The sequence below is a fragment of the Pipistrellus hanaki genome (assembly GCF_964339955.1).
Source record: "Pipistrellus hanaki genome assembly, chromosome: 14".
In the NCBI taxonomy this organism is placed as follows: domain Eukaryota; kingdom Metazoa; phylum Chordata; class Mammalia; order Chiroptera; family Vespertilionidae; genus Pipistrellus; species Pipistrellus hanaki.
Genome location: NC_140516.1, coordinates 29,315,855 through 29,337,916, shown reverse-complemented (window position 1 = coordinate 29,337,916; position 22,062 = coordinate 29,315,855). Strand labels below are relative to the sequence as shown.

General features: G+C 36.2%; 1 protein-coding gene across 2 annotated transcripts in view; it reads left to right on the top strand.

Annotated features, from left to right (window-relative positions):
- PRKG1 (protein kinase cGMP-dependent 1) overlaps nt 1–22,062 on the top strand; it is a 1,113,305-nt gene that overhangs the window by 209,714 nt on the left and 881,529 nt on the right. For both annotated transcript variants that reach the window (XM_084903443.1, XM_084903442.1), the window contains one exon: nt 14,549–14,715. In XM_084903443.1, coding sequence (XP_084759569.1) covers nt 14,549–14,715 — 167 coding nt within the window. The remainder of the gene's footprint in view (nt 1–14,548; nt 14,716–22,062) is intronic.

Genomic DNA, 22,062 nt, shown 5'->3' with positions numbered 1-22,062 from the left:
AACATTTCTTTGGGGATTTTCACTAGGAAAAAGGCAGTGTATTGTGGGTTTCTATAATGTGCTATGGAAAATGGTTGTGGGTGGCCTTGGCTGGTTTGGTTCAGCGGATAGAGCATTGGCCTGTGGATTGAAGAGTCCCAGGTTCAATTCCAGTCAAGGGTACATGCCCGGGTTGCAGGATCAGAAAGCAACTGATCCATGATTCTTTCTCATCATGATGTTTCTATTTCTCTCTCCCTCTTCCTTCCTCTCTGAAATCAATAAAAAAAAATTTTAAAATAATTAAAAAAATAAATAAAATGATTGTGGTTGTATCAGGGAGAGGACAAGAAAACTATATGCCAAATTTAGTATAAGTTAGCAATGGATAATCTGGTTACACGAATTTGGGCAGAATTTCAAGTGGGTATGTACTGAGTGTGGATACATAGGTAGCTTAGCATGTCATTATTTCCTAAAAAGTAGATTAAGATTAAACTTAAAAATAGGTACTTTTTCCTTATGCATTTACTCCCTACTCTCTTTTAAAAGAATTTAAGGTGGCTAAGAAGCTGGGTTAAATGGCTAATATTATCCATGGATGGAAAGACTAAATAATAAACATAATAACAAGGTCAAGAGTCAACAGTGAAATGAAGTCTTTATTTTATTAACTCCGAGGAAAGCTTTTCTTCACTGACATTTAGAACTTCACAATACTATATTTGGTACAGAAATCTTAATGATCCTCATAGTACAGTCATTTCTCTGAATGGTGTCACTTACAATGCAGTTCTCCACTTAGGAAGTAAATGGAGGGGAGGGTAATGAGGCTTATATGATGATGCGTGAGTGAGTCAACGTGTGATTAATACTGAGTCACTTTCACGTTCTCTATTGCTTGTCTTTCTGCTTAATGGTTTCATGTTTTTGTTTTTGTTTTTTAATCTGCAGGAATTTGGTATGAGAATAAAATTTGTTAAACAAGTTTCTTGTTTCGATTATCCTGTCAGGTTGCTAACGAGTGTATTTCCTGCACACAAAGGAATCCTTCCCACTCCAAAGATGGCAGTCTAATTTTGATTTGATTCATGTTGATTGCCATTTTGCTCTGATAAGTAAGGAGGAATCCAGGCTCTTAACATATTGAGAACATTTTAAAATAGATCATGGAACCTTCTCTGCATGTAACCTTACCACAAGAAACTTTGTAGCCTTAATTGCATAGCTTTTTGTGTGGCATATGTACTGTGTATATATTTTTTTTTTAATGTGTAGGGCTGACAGTAAGTCTTATTGGCTTGCTTATAAGTAATTCGGTTTCCAAGCAAGTTTCAGTTGCTGTGATACCCTTATGCTCAATTAATACTAAGCAATAGAAAAGGTATTCTTAAATTACTTTTCAATTAATTGGGCCAGTGAAGATCAATGCTTATTGTTGCTAAATGATGATTGACTTACGTTGGAGAGAAAGACTAGTGATTTAATAAAAGTAATAATTCTGAGAACTGTACGTCTGGTGGGAATCAAAAGGAAAAATTATGCATTCTTTCTCCTTGAAATGCTTCCTTCATGCCACCTTACTGATGTTTTCTTTCCTATTTCTGCTATTTCACAATCTCTTTTGTGAGCTCCTCTCCCTAGACATACTCCAGGGTTCCTTTGGTCCCCTGTAACCTCTCCGAGTCTAAGCCATCTCATTAGCACCGATGTCTATCCAGTTGCTTAAATTGGACACCTACGACTGCTCCCTTTCTCTCATCCCACATTTAATCTACCTGTAAGTCCTAGAGCTTCTGCTTGCAAAATATACTTTCAGCTTATCCACACTGCTGTTCCTCTCTACTGTGACATTCCTAATCTAAGCCATGGTTATGTTTCACTTGAAAATAGTACAGTAGCAGCTTTTTCTGAGCTTTCCTTCCTCTTAACTTCCACCTACAATGGCCCCAGTTCATTCACTGAAATCCCAGTGTGTTTGTGTTTTCCCCACATGAATCAGACCATGTCACTATCCTTGTTTCACCCTGTGAACAGGTTTCTATTTTACTGAGAATCCAGTTCTTTCCCACAGTCTGCCAGGCTCCATCTAAACAAGCCCCAGCTAGCATCTCTGTAGTCACCTCCAGCCAGCCTTTCTCTCACCAGAGACTCCAGCTCACAGGGACTTCCTTCTCTAGACGTGAGCCTGAAAACATTCTGTTCCTTTTGCTTTGAGTGCCTTTCTCTCAGATCTCCTATGGGGTGGCTTCTTTTACCCTTAAATCTCAGCCTAGTACATTTCCAGACAGGTTTTTATTTCAGATCCCAAATTGGTCTTCCTCTTTATTCTACATTTAGGAACCACTTTCTAACCTTCCAAACATTTTCACTATTTTAGTAATATTGCGTGTTTGTTGGCTTGTATCTATGCTGTCTCTCCTCTGTTTCTAGAATCTTACTCTAAGAAAGCAAGGACTCTGTCTATTTCATTTATCTCTGTGCACCCAATGCCATGTAGGAGACACTCAATAAACACTTTTTGTATGAATGAATGAGTGAATGTATGAGCATGAATGTGAATGGATGAATGGATGAATGAACAATGTAAAGGTCAGGCTGAGCAGACTGATGCCTAAAGGCTGATACCCTTGGAGCAGCATGACCTTGAAGAAGGCTCTGGGATGAACATCGAATGTTGCATCAACCATTTTCCTAACTAACGTACTGATTTGTGTCTGGAAGTTTTTATTGGGAGGACAAAGTTAAGTAACATGTACAATTAAAATTGCACAAAAGGCTTTCTCCTAGGCCCATAGTCGGCAAACTGTAGCTCGCGAGCTACATGCAGCTCTTTGGCCCCTTGAGTGTGGCTCTTCCATAAAATACCATGGCTTGGGTGAGTCTATGTTGAAGAAGTGGCATTAGAAGAAGTTTAAGTTTAAAAAATTTGGCTCTCAAAAGAAATTTCAATCATTGTACTGTTGATATTTGTCTCTGTTGACTAATGGGTTTGCCGACCACTGACCTAGGCAGCTGGTCTTGTACCTAGACTGTACCCACAAGAAAAGGTAGAGTGTACTCATGGGTTACCTCCTCCTCCTCACATTTCTTTGTTCCTTTTTCTTCTCCCTCCTTCATTCTGGATAGTGACAAAGAATGTAGAAGCAATGGAAGGGGCTGTGTGTAGAGCGTTTGTCCAACAATCCTTACATCTTTAATATCACGTGCACATGTAGGGCTAGGTCACAGCCCAACTACTCCATGGAAGAGTCCCCTGAATCCCTAGAAACCACTGCCCCAGGAACATTTGAATCACTGCCTCCTGCTGGCTCTCTGAATCTTTTTTTGTTGTATCTCACACCCTCAGGTTGAGGAGTCAATGTCTTGGGCTCAGTTCTGCCTGAATTCCCTTTGGATGAATTTTTTTTTTTTTTAAATATATTTTATTGATTTTTTTTTTTTTTTTTACAGAGAGGAAGAGAAAGGGATAGAGAGTTAGAAACATCGATGAGAGAGAATCATTGATCAGCTGCCTCTTGCACACCCCTTACTGGGGATCTGTCTGCAACCAAGGTACATGCCCTTGACTGGAATCGAACCTGGGACCCTTCAGTCCGCAGGCCTATGCTCTATCCACTGAGCCAAACCGGTTTCGGCTGGATGAATTCTTTAAGCTGTTTTTTCTCTAGACCTCACTTTGACTCAGTGTCCCCCAACCTCAGAATCAAGGTTCCTCCCTTCCTATAGCCTGTCGCTGGCTTTTCGAACCTGGGCCTAGCAGAGCCCTGTCGTTCCTCCTTTGACTGGCTGGAGGCATTACCTGTTAGATTATGGACCTGCAAATGTGTTTGCACTTCAGATATATTTTGTGCTCTGAACCCCGCGTCCTCTGCGTTTATTTATTAGACTCATCTCCTTGGCTTCATGGCCTCCCACACTTCTTTATGGCTCCTCTGTTATTTCTGTCCTCCTCTCACTGATGGGTGTGACCTTATTTCGCAAAGGATACATTTTTAGTACTGAGTTTTTAGATTTGTAGGTATGACTTACTTCCATAAATACTACACTCATGTCAGCAGCAACTCTAGGTCACTTTGTAAATCACTTTGTGGATAATAATGGTTGTGTTAGAAAGCCATGAATCATTATTGCTTGTATTTACCAGCAGTGGCTAAATGTGGATCTAGATTAGTTGTGCTGGAAAAATAATAAACATTAACTATTTGCTACAGAAAAGGACAAATCTGTAACAGACAGCATGGTACAAGTAAACACATAAATAGTGGATTCAAGTTATAAAATCACATTCATTTATCTTCCTCATTTCCTTCCTCCTACCTTCTCTGTGTTTTTCAGTAAACATTTAATAGATTTATAAGGTAACTCAATAGATTATAATGCATATACCATTATGCTAGCATGTTTTAAGTTTATAAATCATACATATTAGATTTTGACCATAATAACATAGAAAGCAATTAATGTTTAATATCTTATATTGACTTTGAAATATATTTATATTCTAGGTCATCAATTATATTAATTACAAAATTAATATAATTTTGAGTTTTTTCTTGGAATATTTTATTTTTGGCCTATAAGCACAAATAAGAGCTTCCTTTTTATTTTGAGTTCTATTACAGATATACATCCCAATGATGGTAAATTTTTGTACACTCCATTCTTCCATATTTGAATATCAGGTTCACCTGAGGCAGGGTTTGTGGGAAGAGAGAGAACAAGAAAGAGGAACTGCTCTAGGCAGAGGAGAGAAAAAAATGTGAACGCCCTGACATCCAGATAAATTAAATTTTATTCCTATACTCAAGAGTTGTTTCTGTATTACAGGTTATCTTATGTGAAAGCCACAAAACATGCTCATACTTCGGTAATGTGGAAAATGGATTTATTCAGAAAGGCAAATCACTTTGAAGGAACCTCTGGAGAATTTTTAAAATCATAGAATTATTGTCAAATGGCCTCAGTTCCCAGTTCCCTGCTGATACTGGTTCAGTGGATACTGGTTCAGTCTTTGTTCAAGCGAGTTTGATTATTAAGCTAGAGAGAGAGAGAGAGAGAGAGAGAGAGAGAGAGAGAGAGAGAGAGAGAGAGAGAGAGAGAATATATATGTGAATGTGTGTCTAATGAAGGAAGATCTGAAAAGCATTTATTTCAGGCCAGTAATCAGTAGACCTAAGTTCTGCTTTAATCTCTAACACAGACTTGGCAGGCATCTGACCCCAATCGCCTTTGTTTTCTTATCTGTCAAATAGGGATAATAGTGACATCTGTTCTACCTACTGCACACGTTTGTGGCAATAGTGGAATGAAATGTCAGATGTGGATTTGTTTTGAAAGCATGAAATGCTCTCTGCAGAAAAAAGGTCGTATTTTCCAAACCTAGCATTCTTACGGTGGCAGAATTAGAGATAAGTGAGAAGAACATTTGCTTTTGGATTTTATAATTGGAATACTATATTCAAATTTCGATACAATTTTGTATTGTGAACTCAGAAATCAAATAATTTAGGAGCATGTGATGTAGGAGTCAAACAGATTTACCTTTAAATATTGACTCTATCTGCCACGTATTAGTCACATCACATTGGGCAGGTGACATAAATGCTCTGAGCCTCTGTTCCACCTTAGCAAACTTAGCAAGTCATTGTGAGACTTAAATAAGGTAAATCTCTTTGTCGAGGGATTTAGAGTAAGCATGTAATCAATATAAGTGATACTAGTTAGTGTATTACTACTACTGTGATGACAAATCATGTTGTCATGATTATTGGTTAATTTTTCACTTTGACTAAAAAGCCTTGAAACCACAATGTTTTTACAACTCGGAGCACGATTGCTTTGTTTCTAAAATTAAAAAAAATTTTTTTTCTATATATATATATGCCATCACCCTTTAGGCAGGCACAAAGTATCTAATGTATGAAAGCCTAAAGCAAGCTAAGCCGATCTGCCTCCAAACATCTGCATGTCCCTGTATCAAAGCTAAATTTGGCTCTAATTTTCTGGAAGCATCATTACAGGGAATAATGAATCATCCAATTCACAACTTCTAGCCGGATGAAAGCATACATGTTTTGGAGGTGGGTGGTTGGTACAAACATGTTATTTTCCTGATGCTGAACTCAGACAAGTGTAAGGTAATTTAAAATGTACGTTCATTTGGCCCCAGCCAGGGTTCTCAGTTGGTTAGAACATTGTCCTAATCACTAAAAACGTTTCAAGTTCAATCCCTGATGCATATGGGAGGCAACCCATTGATGTTTCTCTCTCACATCAATGCCCCCCCCCCCCTTCCTATCTCTCTAAAATCAATAAATATATCCTCAGGTGAGGATTTAAAAAAATGTAATTTGTCCCAGTGATTAAATATGAGAAACATCTAAACAATAGATTATTTTCTAAACTGATTTTATAATGACCAATTTTAAAATGAAGCATTGCAATAATTGAAATGACAATGCATAGCAGATGGTGATGAAACATACTAGGTTTCAAAGACCACACAGAACATCATGGTACCCAATCTGGCCCTGTAGGGTGGGTCACATGGGTGATAAGGAACTTAATGGAAGCTCATGGTGTGACCATGTTGACCTTGCTAGAAACAAAGTAAATCTAGAACTTACTTGTTCGTGTATTTTAAAAACTATGATATAATATTGCTTCAAAACATTGTATTGCAATAAGCTAAATGTTCTCTAATAAGCTAAATGAAGTTTAAGTATCTAAACTTCAAAAATCGGGTTAGTTCATAATTGACCATGCCACATGGTTCTTCTGTAATGTACTGTGTACAGTCTTACTTATTTTCATGGAAAACGGTTTATAGTATTTATCTGAAACTCCACAGTTCTACTTCTTATTTAAGAAAAAAAAAATTATTGATTTTTAGAGAGGGGGGAGCAGAGAGAGGGCGAGAAAAACATCCATGTGAGAGTGAAATATTGATCAGTTGCTCCTGAATACTTTCTGACTGGGCATTGAGCTGCAATCCTGGTATGTGCCCTAAGTGGGAATCAAATAGGCAACCTTTTGGTGCTCAGGAGGATGTCCAACCAACTGAGCCACACCTGCGAGGGCCCCTCAGCTCTACTTTCATGATAAGAAAGAGGAGCTTATACGGCAAGAGCTTGATCTGCCTCATTTTAAGTTAGTGTCAGGAGTGTGAAGTATTAATAGCTGTCAGATGTGTTATTGGAGCATGAAATGAGTTGAAGAGTTGAATGGGATACTTTAATACTGACTTTTTGTATGTTGATGAACACCTACAAAGAACAATCATTTTCTCTTCCTTTAATTAATACATGTCCGCTCAGTTTGTTAGCACCCAACCAGTGACTTTAATAGTTAGAGCGATTTAGCACAGTGTCTAGTCAATAAGAATGAGATGAAAGTAATAGTTAAAAAAGAGAAGGCTTAAGGGACATTTGAGCAAATGAATATTGTATGGGATAATACTTCTTACTTGCCTCAATAATTGTTTTGTTTTAGAGTAATAATATCTAATTTAATTCGGATATTTAACTACAGGAAAAAAAAAAAGAAATGGCAACTGGAAATTATTGGCCATGCATATAGCAGACAAAACATTAATATCATTGGTCACTTAAGAACTATGTTGCTATCATATATGTTGGCCCATTGATTCCCCTGTTTTGTCCACAACCAAGGTACATGTCCTTGACCGGAATTGAACCTGGGACCCTTCAGTGTGCAGGCCCATGCTCTATCTATCTACTGAGTCAAACCAGTTAGGTCGTTAACTCCTATTTTGCTATAATAATGGGATAGCAATAGCAGAATTGGTTGATGTGAAAATAGTCTGAAACTTGTTAAAGACTGATTTTCAGTTTTGAGGAAGTATCTAAATTAGCCAATACCTTTGTGGGATTAAATTTTATCTTTAAAAACGTGGGCTGACTGATATTTCTTAGCTCTCAGCCAGGTTATGTCTATCTACAGAGTTCATTCAGGAAAGCTGTTAGGCAAGAAGTAGGACCCACTGTTTGGTCAGAATCTTAATAGTTGAGGCAGTAAGAGGACTACTCCAAGAGTTTTTCTAGCTTAGAGGTTATTAAACAGATATTTCACAGTAGATAGATGGAGTTATCCTGTTGTAATATTGTAGCTCCTGGAATTAGAAAACCTTAAAGTGTCTAGCAATAATGTTATCTGAGTAAAAGATCGATGAATTGTCAATCAGAGGTTAGACCTCCGAGTTGCCAAGTTTAGAGACACTATTGTAGGTCAAGGTGACTTTGAAACTACATTTACTGCTTCTGACATTTGAATCTATACATGACCATTGAAAGCTAAAGAAATTTAGTGAGTTTTTTGAGTCAAAGATTTGATAAGTTTTTTAGTAAAAAAAAGTTGAATAAGTTTTTTATACCTTTAAATTACTTAAGGTAATTTCCATTATTAGTAATAATTTAATAGCTTTGACTATTTTTTAAAATATATTTTTTATTGACTTTTAGAGAAAGAAATGGAGAGAGTTAGAGTGATAGAAGCATCGATGAGAAACATTATCAATTGGCTGCTTTCTGCATGCCTCTTACTGGGCATCGAGCCCACACCTGGGCATGCGCCCCGATGGAGAATTGAACCAGTTACTTCTTGGTTCTTGGGTTGACACTCAACCATTGAATCACTCTGCCAGGATTGACTGTTGTTGTTGTTGATTTTATTTATTTATTTATTTATTTATTTATTTATTTATTTATTTATTTATTTTTACAGTGCCTGAAGTCTTTGTCAAAAGAAGGGATCAGATATTACTTTTCACATGTTTAGGGCATATTTACTATTGCCTGGCATGTGTTCAAGGGGAACTAATCTAAAGAGAGACTCTTAACGGAGTGTAACTTTTTAGTGTCTAGACTCTAGAGAAAGCTTAAAATTGGAGAGCAGACCTAATTCTCTCCCAATATGTGAAAGCTGGCTGAGAGTCCAAATAAATGTAAGATTTATGAAAGTTCCCAAGAGTTTCAAGTATAAGAATTTCTAAGTAATATGATAACTTATGTTTTTATATCCATTATTTGATGAAATTAATGATAGAAACCTTCCATGAAATAAGTAACATTTAAAAATAAATTTGTATTTTTTATTGTTTATGTCTGAGAGATTATTTGTAAGTCACAGGTTTTCTTACAAACCTTCACAGGATTCCTAAGGCTTTCGAATAAAATAAAAATCGTTATCACAGTCTTCAAGGTCTTATGAGCCCTGGCTTCTTGATTACCTTGATTACCTTGATTACCTCCTTCTTGCTCACTCTATGCTTCAGCCATATAGGTCTAATTTCCTCGAGCAGATCAAGTGTGTTCCAACCTCTGGACATTTGTCTTTGTCTTTTACCTACAATGCTCGTCTTCACAATCTTCTCATGGTTGGATTCTACTGTTAATCAGTCCTCAGCTCAAAAAAGTCTTCCTAGTCATCCCATCTGAAATAGCATTTTCACTCTTCGAAATAAAACTAGTGCTATGTAGATATTGCTAGCCCACAATATGATAATCTGACTGTCAGATATCCTTTTATTAAGATATCTCATTGAGAAAACGAATGAGTCTTCTGTTTATTAATAGTGAATAATGTTGGCTCCCTGGTTAGAGAAGTAGGTGCATATTTCTCTATATACTCACCCTGGAATTGCCCACTTTTACCTCAGTTTGTAGGAAAAGACAATTTCTGACAAATATTTCTTGCGTATCTTCAGGAACTTACTCTGCAATAAGCAAATAGAGAAGTGAACTTTCCAATTTATTTTCTCAAAATTGTGAGTTTGGAAGAACTATGGCTAATCCTGGCATTAAATTATCTGGGGATATTATAGCACCTAATGAAATTTTTAATAAAGGATAGGATCATCAGATTGGTTGCAGCATTTATAAATTAAGGTGCACTAAATTCTTCAGATGTTAAAAAAAAATAATATATATCCAGGGATGTGCTGGAGCCAACTCAAACTGGATCATAAAAGAACTTCCTATTACATTTTCAGGAATTTTGTATATATGTTGCCTTTGCATTGGTAACTTGAAATGAGATGTGGCAAGAATACTTATACCATGGAAATTGGCAAACACTACAAATCTGGGCCTTTTTCTTCTTTTTCCTGGAGTGCCAGTTTACCAGCACACTGCTATATATAGCTAATATTTTAGAGGCTGACAGTTTGTTGATGACAAATCAATAAGGCTAGCATGAAATAAACAAGTAACTTTTACAAGTGTTTGGATTTTAAAAACCACAAATTTGGGGTATAGAAGAAAGGGCATTTAAAAAAAATAGATTATTTGTTCACAGAAGCAGACAAAAAAGATTGGAAATTAAGCCGAAGCCGGTTTGGCTCAGTGGAAGAGCGTCGGCCTGGGGACTGAAGGGTCCCGGGTTCGATTCCGGTCAAGGGCATGTACAGTGGTTGCGGGCACATAACCAGTGGGGGGTGTGCAGGAGGCAGCTGGTTGATGTTTCTCTCTCATCGACATTTCTAACTCTCTATCCCTCTCAATTCTTCTCTGTGTAAAATCAATAAAATATTTTTTTTTTAAAAAAGATTAGAAATTAAAATCTTTGTATTTGCTTCTTACACCTCCCAGATCAGGCTGCTGATTTCTTGCAAATGTTGTTAAAACATATACTCTGGGTTAGAGGAGATAGCCACCTTCTGGAACCTGTGATAGCAGCTTGCCCAGCTCCCATACAGATAGCACAGTTTAGCTGACCTCATATGCAGCATCTTATCTTATTACAGTGAGTGTCTTAGACTATTTCTTCCGGAAAATAAAAAGACTGAAAAAATATTTAGGTGGAGGCTCTGGTTGATTATAATCTATTAGAGGCCCAGTGCATGAACTTTGTGCACATATATGCTCTCTAGAGGCTGCTGCTGCCAGCCAAGGGGGTGGGGGACTCCTTTCTCCAAGCTGCCTGCTGTCACCTGCCACCATTGGCCCTATCCCCTGGTTGAACTAGTCAAGGGGACAATTTACATATTGGGTTTTTATTATATACAGTAATGGTGGAACAAGTGGAGATTAATGTGAGTTGACCTAAAGTCCTTCAGTGGGAAAGAATTTAATGGGAAATCACACAGAGGCAGGGCTTTAAGTATTGCTCACTGATAAGAAAATGTTTGAGTTACTACTCAGAGGCATAAGATTTCTGTCTTGTCAAGGAAGAGATGGATTATTTGTGACATTCCAGAGCCAAACATGCTATTGGACAATACCTGTGTGAAGGAATAAATGATAAGACATGGGTCTTATATTTTTCAATTTGTTTTGCAGTGACACAAAGCATATATGAAATCCTCAAATTTGCTTTAGTGGAGACTTGAGATAGATATGTTCTCTATTTAAAATGAAATTTGAGAAGCAAAAGCAACCTGGAATTCCTCTCTTCTCCCTCCTCACCCCGATACTTTAAAAACCATTTAAATACTTTGGAAAATTCTAAGGGATTGTGTCAGATCTCATTGTGTCATCTTTTTAATGTCTTCATACAACAGGTTAATAATACTGCTTACCAGATAAGAGAAAGTGACTTGTGTCAATCATCTTTGGACTGAGCTAATTATTTTCATGGAAGGGAGATTTGTTTCTATCCTTGTGGCATTTCTAGGGCTCATATTTTTAATGGAGCACTTAGCTAAACATGGTGGGATTTTGAGGTTGATTATATCTGATCTTTATATTATTAGAAAATATGAACACATTAATGGCCTCATTCTTTGACCCAAACAAAATAAAGGAATCTTTAATAAAGAGAATATTATCAATTTGATTAAAATTAATTTCCTGAAAATAAGTACTGGTTATTGCAAAAAATAATCCTAGAGTGCAGCAGTCATTATGACAGTACTCCTGATATAGTTGAGGTCAGGAATGGTGAGGATGCTTAGGAAAGGAGAGCTTATGAATATCATAGTCAGAGACCCAAGTTTTACATCCTGTGTTGAAGACTCAAGAGAATCGACTCTTTACCTCAGAAGAAATAAAGTTTTGGCAAACCAGATTAAGAAAACAACATAGAGCTACATAGCCCTATAAAAGTGAAGGTTTCACAAGCAGACTTTTTAAATAGAGCCTATCATCTCCATCTCTTTACTAGGTGAAAATTCCTGCCACTAGTATTTACATACAGGCCTCAGGAAGAGGATTAATTAAAAATAATATTATTGAATATGCCAATAACAGTCAACTAGTGTTCAGTATCTATATTTAAGTAATTATTTAGATGAGAAATAAATAGCTTTTTTTTGTTTTTCCTCATAGCATAATTATTTTCATAAATTACCTTTAAAATTAAAGATTTTTCAATATAAAAAGCATTCCCACTCTAGAAAGTTTTATAAAAAGAGAAAAGTAGGAAAAAATATAGTTTTGTCACCAAAGGCAACTGAGCTAATACCAGTCTCTTAATTTCTTCTGATATTGTTTCAAGTCATAATTCCTATTGCTACTGCTGCATTTAATATTACTACCAGCTTAATCACCCACCATTTACTGAAAGTAGCTCTATATTTTCATTGGTCCTCACAGATAATTCTATTAGATTGGTAATTTTTAAAATGCCATTTTACAAATGATAAAATGGAAATCCAGAAAAGTAAGACAACCTGCTCAAGGTGTAGATGAAAAGACTCACATTGGGTCCTGGATACATCTAATAACTCCAAACACTCTTTTCTTTATATTTTATCACACACTGACCTTCTTATTCTAGAGATAATTCTGTATCTTTTATTTTCACTTCAAAAATACTATAAAAATTTCCTATCCATAAATACTCTCTATAAACATAATTTTAATTGTATTACAACAGTCCATTCTACGAATGTTTGCATATTGATGAATTTTCAGTTTTATGTATACCCCTTAATTTTTTAAAAATATATTTTTATTGGCTTCAGAGAGGAAGGGAGTGGGAAAGAGAGAGAAACATCAATGATGATAGAGAATCTTTGATCGGCTGCCTCCTGCATGCCCCACAAGGGAGATCAAACTCACAACCTGGACATGTGCCCTGACCTGAATCAAAACATGACCTCCTGATTCATAGGTTGATGCCCAACCACTGAGCCACTCAGACCTGGTGACCCCTTCATTTATTAAAGCCAAATCATTATAAAACATGATGTGTGAAGGCTAATCCAGTCAGACTGAGGTCTACTAGTAGATGAAAAGCTACCCAGACATGGGCAGGGCTGATGCTGTAGTCAGTATTCACTACTGCAGGTCATTTCCCTGAAAGCCACTTGCTAGGGAAATGTGACAAAGACTGCTGTAATCAAATGCTTTTCAAATTGAGATATTTCATATAAAATTCCAAACGTGTTGCTTCTCCCCTATGTTGCTGAGGTCTTTGCTTTCTTCTTAGCCAGTTTCTGACTTCTCAGACAGTATTCTGATTATATCTCCTGACAAAATATTTTAAAATTTCTATTCACTTTATTTTTTACATACTTAAGAAGTCATTTGGAGCTTATTATCCCAGTGAATCAAATTATCACCTTCTTTTAAGTTCTGTAAAACTTTCCTGTCAAACACTGAATCCCAATTATAGAATTTTAAAATATTTTCCCCACTGGCTACCCATTTAGTTCCATGTCTAAATCATGTGTTTGAAATGTCTTGTTCAATAGAATCTTGTCTTTATGGTTACTTCAATTTAGTTGCTTGGGGGGAAATAAATATTCTTTACAGAAGGATAAGATATGAATAAGTAACTCTTATTTCTACCAGTGGTTTCAAACAGCTGATTAGGAATCTAGTTCTTACCATTTTTTTTTTTTATTGAATACCCATACTATAACCAGTATTATGGCAGATAGACACTGAGCATAGAGTAGAGGAAAAAATTAAAAATTATTTCTCACTTCATGGATCATAAAATCTAATGGAAGAGGCACAATACATCCTGATGTTCTTTTATAATACATAAACACAGTAATAATAGTGTTCTATAAAATGTTGTATTTTGGCCAAAACCGGTTTGGCTCAGTGGATAGAGCGTCGGTCTGCGGACTGAAAGGTCCCAGGTTCAATTCCGGTCAAGGGCATGTACCTTGGTTGTGGGCACATCCCCAGTAGGGGGTGTGCAGAGGCAGCTGGTCAATGTTTCTCTCTCATTGATGTTTTTAGCTTTCTATCCCTCTCCCTTCCTCTCAGTAAAAAAATCAATAAAATATATTTTTTAAAATGTTGTAGTTTGTTCAGATTCTTTAAGTTACAAACTTCAGTTTAATATGTATGTTCGTTGATTTTTCTAAAATCTCTGTGGCTATTAAAAAACATTCTAAAACAAAATGGAATTGTATGATTTTCTGGTTTGTCACATGTCCATTAAATGATACTTTACTTAAAGGAAAATTTCTCAGTACCTTTCCTGTGGCAATGGAATTACTGTGTTCTCAGGTCTTTCGGAAAATGGTTGGATTCCTAACAAGAAAATGCATGTATAATGTACTCAACACTGTATTGTCTGGCTCTGCTAACCCTCAGAAACTGAAAGCACTTGTCAGATGTGCCAGTAAATCTTCTCTTCCTTGCCCTAGGTCCAAGGATCTCATAAAGGAAGCCATCCTTGACAATGACTTCATGAAGAACTTGGAGCTGTCGCAGATCCAGGAGATTGTGGATTGTATGTACCCAGTGGAGTATGGCAAAGACAGCTGCATCATCAAAGAAGGAGACGTGGGGTCACTGGTGTATGTCATGGAAGGTATGGTTGGCAACTCTGCTCTTTTGAAAATCAAATATTCCCTTTTCATCTTATCAACCTGCACACAGATGACATGAAACAATTTCATTTTCTCCCTTTGTTGTTGTTGAGAAACAGTTTGAAAAGAGGTGAAATGCTATTTAGATGCTAATTGTATGAAGTACTTGTGTTTAGGATATTAATGGAGAATTTCATATTTTTTTCAGACAAGGAAGTATGGTTGATAATTGAAAGAGAGAAATGTGATTTATTGCACTAAAACCAGACACTGTCAGGTCACTGAGCAAGCTCAGAAAACTGCCATAGCAGCTCACATCTATTAAAAGTATGTTTGGTCAGATAATCAAGTAGCTTCAACTCTGCCTTTAACTTTCAGTATGTGACTAGGTTTTCTGCTATGTTGCTTTCATAAAAAGAGGATGGAATGTTCCCAGTGTTTTATGTGTGTGTGATAGATGCCGAGTATAAAGGTTGGATGGCATTTTAGCTGCCTAATTAATAAGAGTGATAGATTGTTTTCCTAAATCTTGGGCATACTAAGATAGAAAATGCTTTTTAAAAGAAACAAGGCATACACTATGTAAATATGTTTTATGCTTAGGTAGATTTTAATAATGTGTATTTCTAACTTGGAATTTATATTGACATGGTTTCTTTTTGTGAAAAGAAAAAACCTTTGAAATAATGTGTGCTCATTTCCTTTCAGTTAAAGTCCCTACAGTGACCATCTATCTATATAAAACCCTAATATGCAAATTGATCAAACTATGGAATGACCAGTCACTATGATGCACATTGATCACCAGGGGGCAGACGCTCAATGAAGGAGCTGCCCCAGCCCACAAGCCTGGACTGGTGGTGGTGGTGGTGTGGGGCGGGGCGGGGCTGGTGAATGGGAGGCACCAGGCCAGCCAAGGCCACTGCCAGCGGGGCCTCTGATCGCACCACTGGTCACCCCACAGATCGGCCCTAATGGCTGGCCCATCCTAGGGACGCTAACTGTGCACGAATTTTGTACTCTGGGTCTCTAATAATCTTATAAACTGATGCCAATCTGACCCCAAGCTATAATTCTAGCCAGTTCAGTGTAACTTTGGCTGATCTTGTGCTAATATCCTTATATCTGAATAATTAAAAGAAAAACAAACCCTGTCATTTATTTTTTTTTAAGTTTTAATTGAGGAAATGTTTCATTGTTTAATTAGTTTTTTATCAACACATTCAATCTTTTCAAATTTTAGATAGTAGTGTCCTTATTATAGGTGGATTCTTTTTCATGTGTGAGCATTAATATTTATAAAGGGTGTGCCATAGCAACCATGAATGAACAGGATACAGAGGAACTTTCACACACTCACTTATTATCAAGACATTCCAAGAAACCCCAAGGAGTTCAAATGGAAAATCAGTCCAATTTTCCCACATCTCTTCAGTTAAAGGAAGTGTTCTTCATAAGATGCTTGTTTAACATGTGCCTGAACTGATTTTTATTGTAGCCTGGGCAGTATCCCAAGTGTTATTGCATACCTAAATGCCACGGTATCTCATCATTTTAACAAAAGAGAATATTCATATGGTAAGACTTCACTAATTAGGTTGGCTGGGGAACTTCATGTGGAGGTAGTGTAAATTTATTAACATGTATTTTCAAGTAAAATGAGCCGTGTGACTTTCAGATACTTAATTGCCGCACAGTAGAAGTTTCAGTTTCAAGTTTTAATCAGAATTATTTGGTATTAGTTTTTAAAGCAACAGTATAAATAGACTAAGTAGCTAAGATGCTGTTTACATTTTAATTATGTTTTCAAATATATGAGTGAGTCTTAGAATATACGTGAATATACTTTATTTTCTTAAATGAGTGGACACAATTGGCCTTAATTCTGATGTGATATTTGTTAATATCCTTACAATCTTTCCCTCCCTTTTAAAAATCAGAAACTTCACTCTGTCATCTAAATGATTCAGAATTGTTGATTTGAATAAAATATCTTATTTGGGAACTTAATCTAATATTTTCCTACTAAAAAATGGCTATTCATATCCGTTAACACGGTGGATTTGCTTAGAGATACTGGTTTTGAGCATTTTCTGTGATCTTTCATTGTGGATGCAGATAGGTATCATTTTATTTTCTGAAAATGCCAGGTGTCTTTTAGTGTTCATTGACCATCGGCTGTTTTAAGTTAAACTTTTAAATAAAATCATCTTTTTTTTCATTTTTTTTTTTCATGAGATGCTGGTTAATAGTAGCTTTTATTTAGTACTTATAAATGCCAGGTGCTATTTACTCACTTTATGGGGATTAAAATGTTAATCCTCATAACAACCTTAAGAGGTAGGTATTATATTATCTACACGTTAATTGATGAAAAACTGTTAAGTTAAATGAATAGGCCAAGATCGTGCATATAGTATGTTGTGGTAAAAACCTTGGCCACTCAGCTCCAGAGTTCCAGTACTTAATGTTTACTTTCAAAATATATAAATTACAAGCGCTTTTGGTACATATTTGCTCTGGAGAGCTCAGTTTTGGAAGCTCAAATAAATTGCACAACCTCAATTGATAAGGTAAAAAAAAAGTGGTTTGATTATCTTCAAGAAAGCAATAGAACTTGAATGGCCAATAGTTCAAAAAGAAAATAATCTAGGTGTTTCCTATAAATACGTTCTTGGCTTCTGTGCATCCTTTTAACATTGAATTGCTCACTGACCTTTCTGTAGTTTGCCTCACATCCATTCCTCTCCTCTTATTAGCTCTTTTTTTCTCTTGAAAAATGGCTGTGATTTGGCTTAATCTTAGCCCACCTCTGTGTCATTGTTTAGGACTGAACTCTGCTGTGTACCTGAAGGCCTTATTTTTTCTGTTTAAAATCAGTAGCATTGATTTTATATTTCTCACAGGCTTAAAAAAACAATTTAAGAAGGAACAATCATTTCGGCTCATCACACAATGATTATTTTAATAGGACTTATGTGCACTAAGTGATCTGTGATTATTTACATCAACTCTCCAGGGACTAGCCTCATGCTTCTGATTCTCTCCCCCCAAAAAATGTTTTTATTGATTTCAGAGAGAGGAGGGGAGAGTGGGAGATAGAAACATCAGTGATGAGAGAGAATTGTGGATTGGCTGCCTTCTGCACACCCCTCCTAGGTATTGAGCCCACAACCCTGCATGTGCCCTGACTAGGAATGGAACTTTGACTTCTTGGTCGACACTCAACCACTAACCCACACCAGCAGGGCAAGGTTCTGTTGTTACTGCTCCTAGGTTTTACTTATGCCTTCTGAAAACTGGTCATCTGCTTCTTTTTCCAGTGAGCTGGTTGGTACCAGGCCTGCCTATTTAGGATGATGTCTGTCACTATTTTTCAACCTGGACATGAATCGTGCTAGGCACCATCAACAGTAAACATATACAAATTCATATAGTAGCTTATATTACTCCCACCCCCTGAAACATTTTACTCTTTCTATAATTAAATGATGCACTGAAGATGGATTCAAAGAGGGATTTCTGTATAAAATTGAACATTAATGATGAGCTTCAGGATGTCAGTTGGCATTCAAAATGCTACCTGAGAGTATGAAAGGATGGAATTCATTTTCATATAAATTAGCTCTCTTAATTTAACATCAGAAACAGATCATTTTATTGTCCCAAATTAGGTGCTGCTTTTAATTTTTTAATTTATTTTTTTAAAGAACGACATTTGATTAGCATTGTTATGCTGATGCATTAAATGAAGGAATCCTCAATGCACAGCCCACCCTAGCTGCAAGCGGATAAATCAGGAAGTGAAAAGGAAGGTGTTGCCTTTTGACCTGATGAGTTTTTCATGTTAATCTGAGAGAGAGCTTTAGATTGGGTGAAATGCCAATGCACTTAAGTTATTCTTGCAGTTCCTTTATAGGACCAAGTTCATACTGTTAATCTTAAAGTACAAGCTTATGTACTGTGCATATAAAAACAAAATATGTATTTATGAAAATTTGTCATAGATAATGAATCTCTGGAAGTATTAAACATGCTTAGTAAAATATATTTCAATTATAGAGTTTATGGCAAAGACAGGAAAGTTAGATATTTAGAGGGCATGGGTTGCTACCCTTCAAAAAAAAACTTTCATATACTTGAGCCAGAATATGGAGCATAATACATTTTTAAAAAATTGACATTATTTCATGTGTAGGTGGAAGTTTTAGGAGGAAATGCTGTATTTATTTATTTATTTTTAATATATTTTTATTTCCCTTCCGAGAGGATAGGAGAGGGAGAGATAAAAACATCAGTGATGATAGAGAATCATTGATTGGCTGCCTCCTGCACACCCCACTCTGGGGATCAGGCCCGTGATCCCAGCATATGCCCTAACTGGGAATGGAACCCTAATCCCCTGGCTCATAGGCTGATGCTCAACCACTGAGCAACACCAGCAAGGAGGAAAGGCTGTTTTTAAATGCTGAAAGCTTGTCCCACGAAAAGGAAACTATTCTTCATGAATCTAAATGATCGAAGAAGAAATACAAGTTATAGGGAAGAAGGCTTTAGGATTAACATTCTGCTAATTAATATGTTGCAAAAGTGAGATGAGCACCCTGATGTGATGGCAAGAACCCCATCCCGCAGACATTTCAGCAGTGACTACACAGCATCTGCATGGGGAAACTGTGTAGGTGGAGGATTTCCTGAGGCTGACACATCGCACATCTCCCATGCCTTCTCCAATCTCCAAGAGTCTGTCTGTGGGTCCATGAATGGATAGCCTTCAAGTTAGCTTATGAGAACCCAGTCTTCCACAAGCCTCCCCCTCTATGGAATGTGCATGTTTACTTTTAATGTTATTGAGCTTTATATTGTATAAAGCTAATAAGATTGCATACATTTTTCTGTTAAATTTTTGCTTTTCAATATTATGTTCTATATATATCCCAATTTATTTATCCATGTACTACTGATTATATTGGATTATTTCCAGTTATTTTCCTTATGATTATTGATGATATTGAGCATATTTTTGTCTATTTATGTACTGTTTGTGTTTGTTCTGTCAAGTGTCCGTAGTATTCTCCACCCATTTTTCTATTGGTTGGTTGCTTGGTTGGTTGACTTTACACATTTTGGAGCTTAATCCTTGTGAATTAACGTATTTCAAATATCTCCTTCCATTTATAGTTTGTATCTTTCCTCCTTTGTGGTATCTTCTATTGAGCAGAAATTATTAACTTGAAGATAGTCAAATATATCTATCTTCTTCTTGGTTGGTGCTTTTTGTGTCTTTGTAAGACATTATAGAAGGCAAGTATTTCTCATGGCTGTGTATATGTGTGTGTATGTGTTTGTTTGACCATGCATTGGTGAAGTGTGTAAGCTGTTATCAGTCAAGGAACATAGTCACATTTATGATCTAAAAAAGAACTATTCTTTTCACTTGAGGAGCTGAAAGGGCAATACATTCCCCCACTCCAACATATAAAATTTATAAATTGTCCTCTGGGGGCAATAAATATGTTTTTGAATATACTTGATAATATGTTTCTGTGAAGGTAGATTTTATATTTGGAAATAATCATGTCATTTAGTAACAAAATTAATGAATAGAGGTAGGTGATTAAGCTGAGTAATATTTTTTCTTTTGGCTAACATATGTAAGGATTTGTTTATGTACCATAATAAAGTAATGATATTTTTTGTATAATTCAAGAAAAATTAGCAAGGTGAATTGGCAAGAACATCATTATTGAAAATCTTACATATTTTGAAAGGTAGTGTTTTTAATACTCATCTGGCTACTTAGGTCCATGTTTGATTTTGTAAAATACGGCCTTTATCACATGCGGTTCAACTAATGTGTAGTTCTCCATTGCCTTTTTAAATTTACCTAATAAAAAGTAACATGCTAATTGACCATACCTTCATTATGCCCACCAGCCAATCAGGAGTGACTATGCAAATTAAACCAACAAAGATGACAAATTAATTTGTATACACAGGCGCCACGTGGCCAGGGATGGGGCAGGATGCTTGCATCATCGCCATGGTGACAACACAGGCTTTCTACACCACCTCAGCCACTCCTGGGTAGCGTGGGAAGGCAGAAAGGTGCCTCCAGGCTTGAGCGGAAAGGTTGCTCCGGCCAGAGTGAAGGCAGTGCCAGCAGCCAGGAGAACAAAGGCCCATTCTTGCATGAATCTTCATTCGTGCATGGGGCCACTAGTTATTAATGTTGGAACTGAATGTACTACATTGAGATGGTGAATAGTGTGAATTTCCTTATTTTTGAAGAGTCATAAAAGTTAAAATAATTACAATTTCATATGCTTGTTTTTTTGAGATGATATTTGAAAATATATAATTTTTTTCTAAAAATAATCCGAAATTGGCAAAGTAGGTCATGGATTTTGTTGAAAAGGTACAAATATATTTTTCTCTTACTATTCTATCTAATAAAAGAGTATTATGCAAATTGACCACCCTAACACACAAAATGGCTGCCCTATGTGGTCAATAGTTACATCATAACAGTTATATATTTTACTTATATGAGGATTTATTTTGCTAAAACATCAATTTCTTTATTCTTCAATTTTGAGAGAATGCCACATTTGAAAGTTTAAGATACACTTTTAATGAGAATTAAAACATCATAACTGAAAAGTGAAAATAAAATATGGGTCAGTACTTTTTTTGGCAATAATGTAATGACACTGATTTCTTGCTAATAAGGTAAAATTTATTTCAGCCATTATTACATAGATCTGTTGAGTAATTTGCATGCTGAACATTGAACAGAATTTTAAAATTGTTGTGAGTTCATTTGAAAAACACATAGATGTATTCCTTCAAGGTCCTTAACAAGATTTTCAAAGATTTTTGTGGAGGGCTGGGTAGACTAATGCTTTTAATATCCATCCCTCTAATGAAATATCCTTAAATGGCTAGTAATAATTTTGGCACACTTTCAAAGGGCAGGGCAGATTGGAGCTGCTTTCCAGCACATTAAAGCTTCATGGTGAGTCTGCCATGGCAACAGCCACCCCATCTCTTCCAGTGAGCATCAGAATAGGTCTCTGAAGTCCTCTTTGGAATTCTCCCTTGACTCTGCATTTGAGAAAGTAGCCTGTAATTGCACATACTTTATTTGAATTTAACTATTATAGCTTTGGAAGGATGCAGTCTAAATTTGATCTTTATACTTAGCCCCTTCTATAAACTACGTTCTGATGAAAACAAAAATATTCTTCTACTTTGTAAGTAGTGCAAGGAGATTCTCAGTTATGATGGATGACTTAAAATGGACTTAAGACCAATTCCAGAGAATTCACATTTCATGCATATTAAAA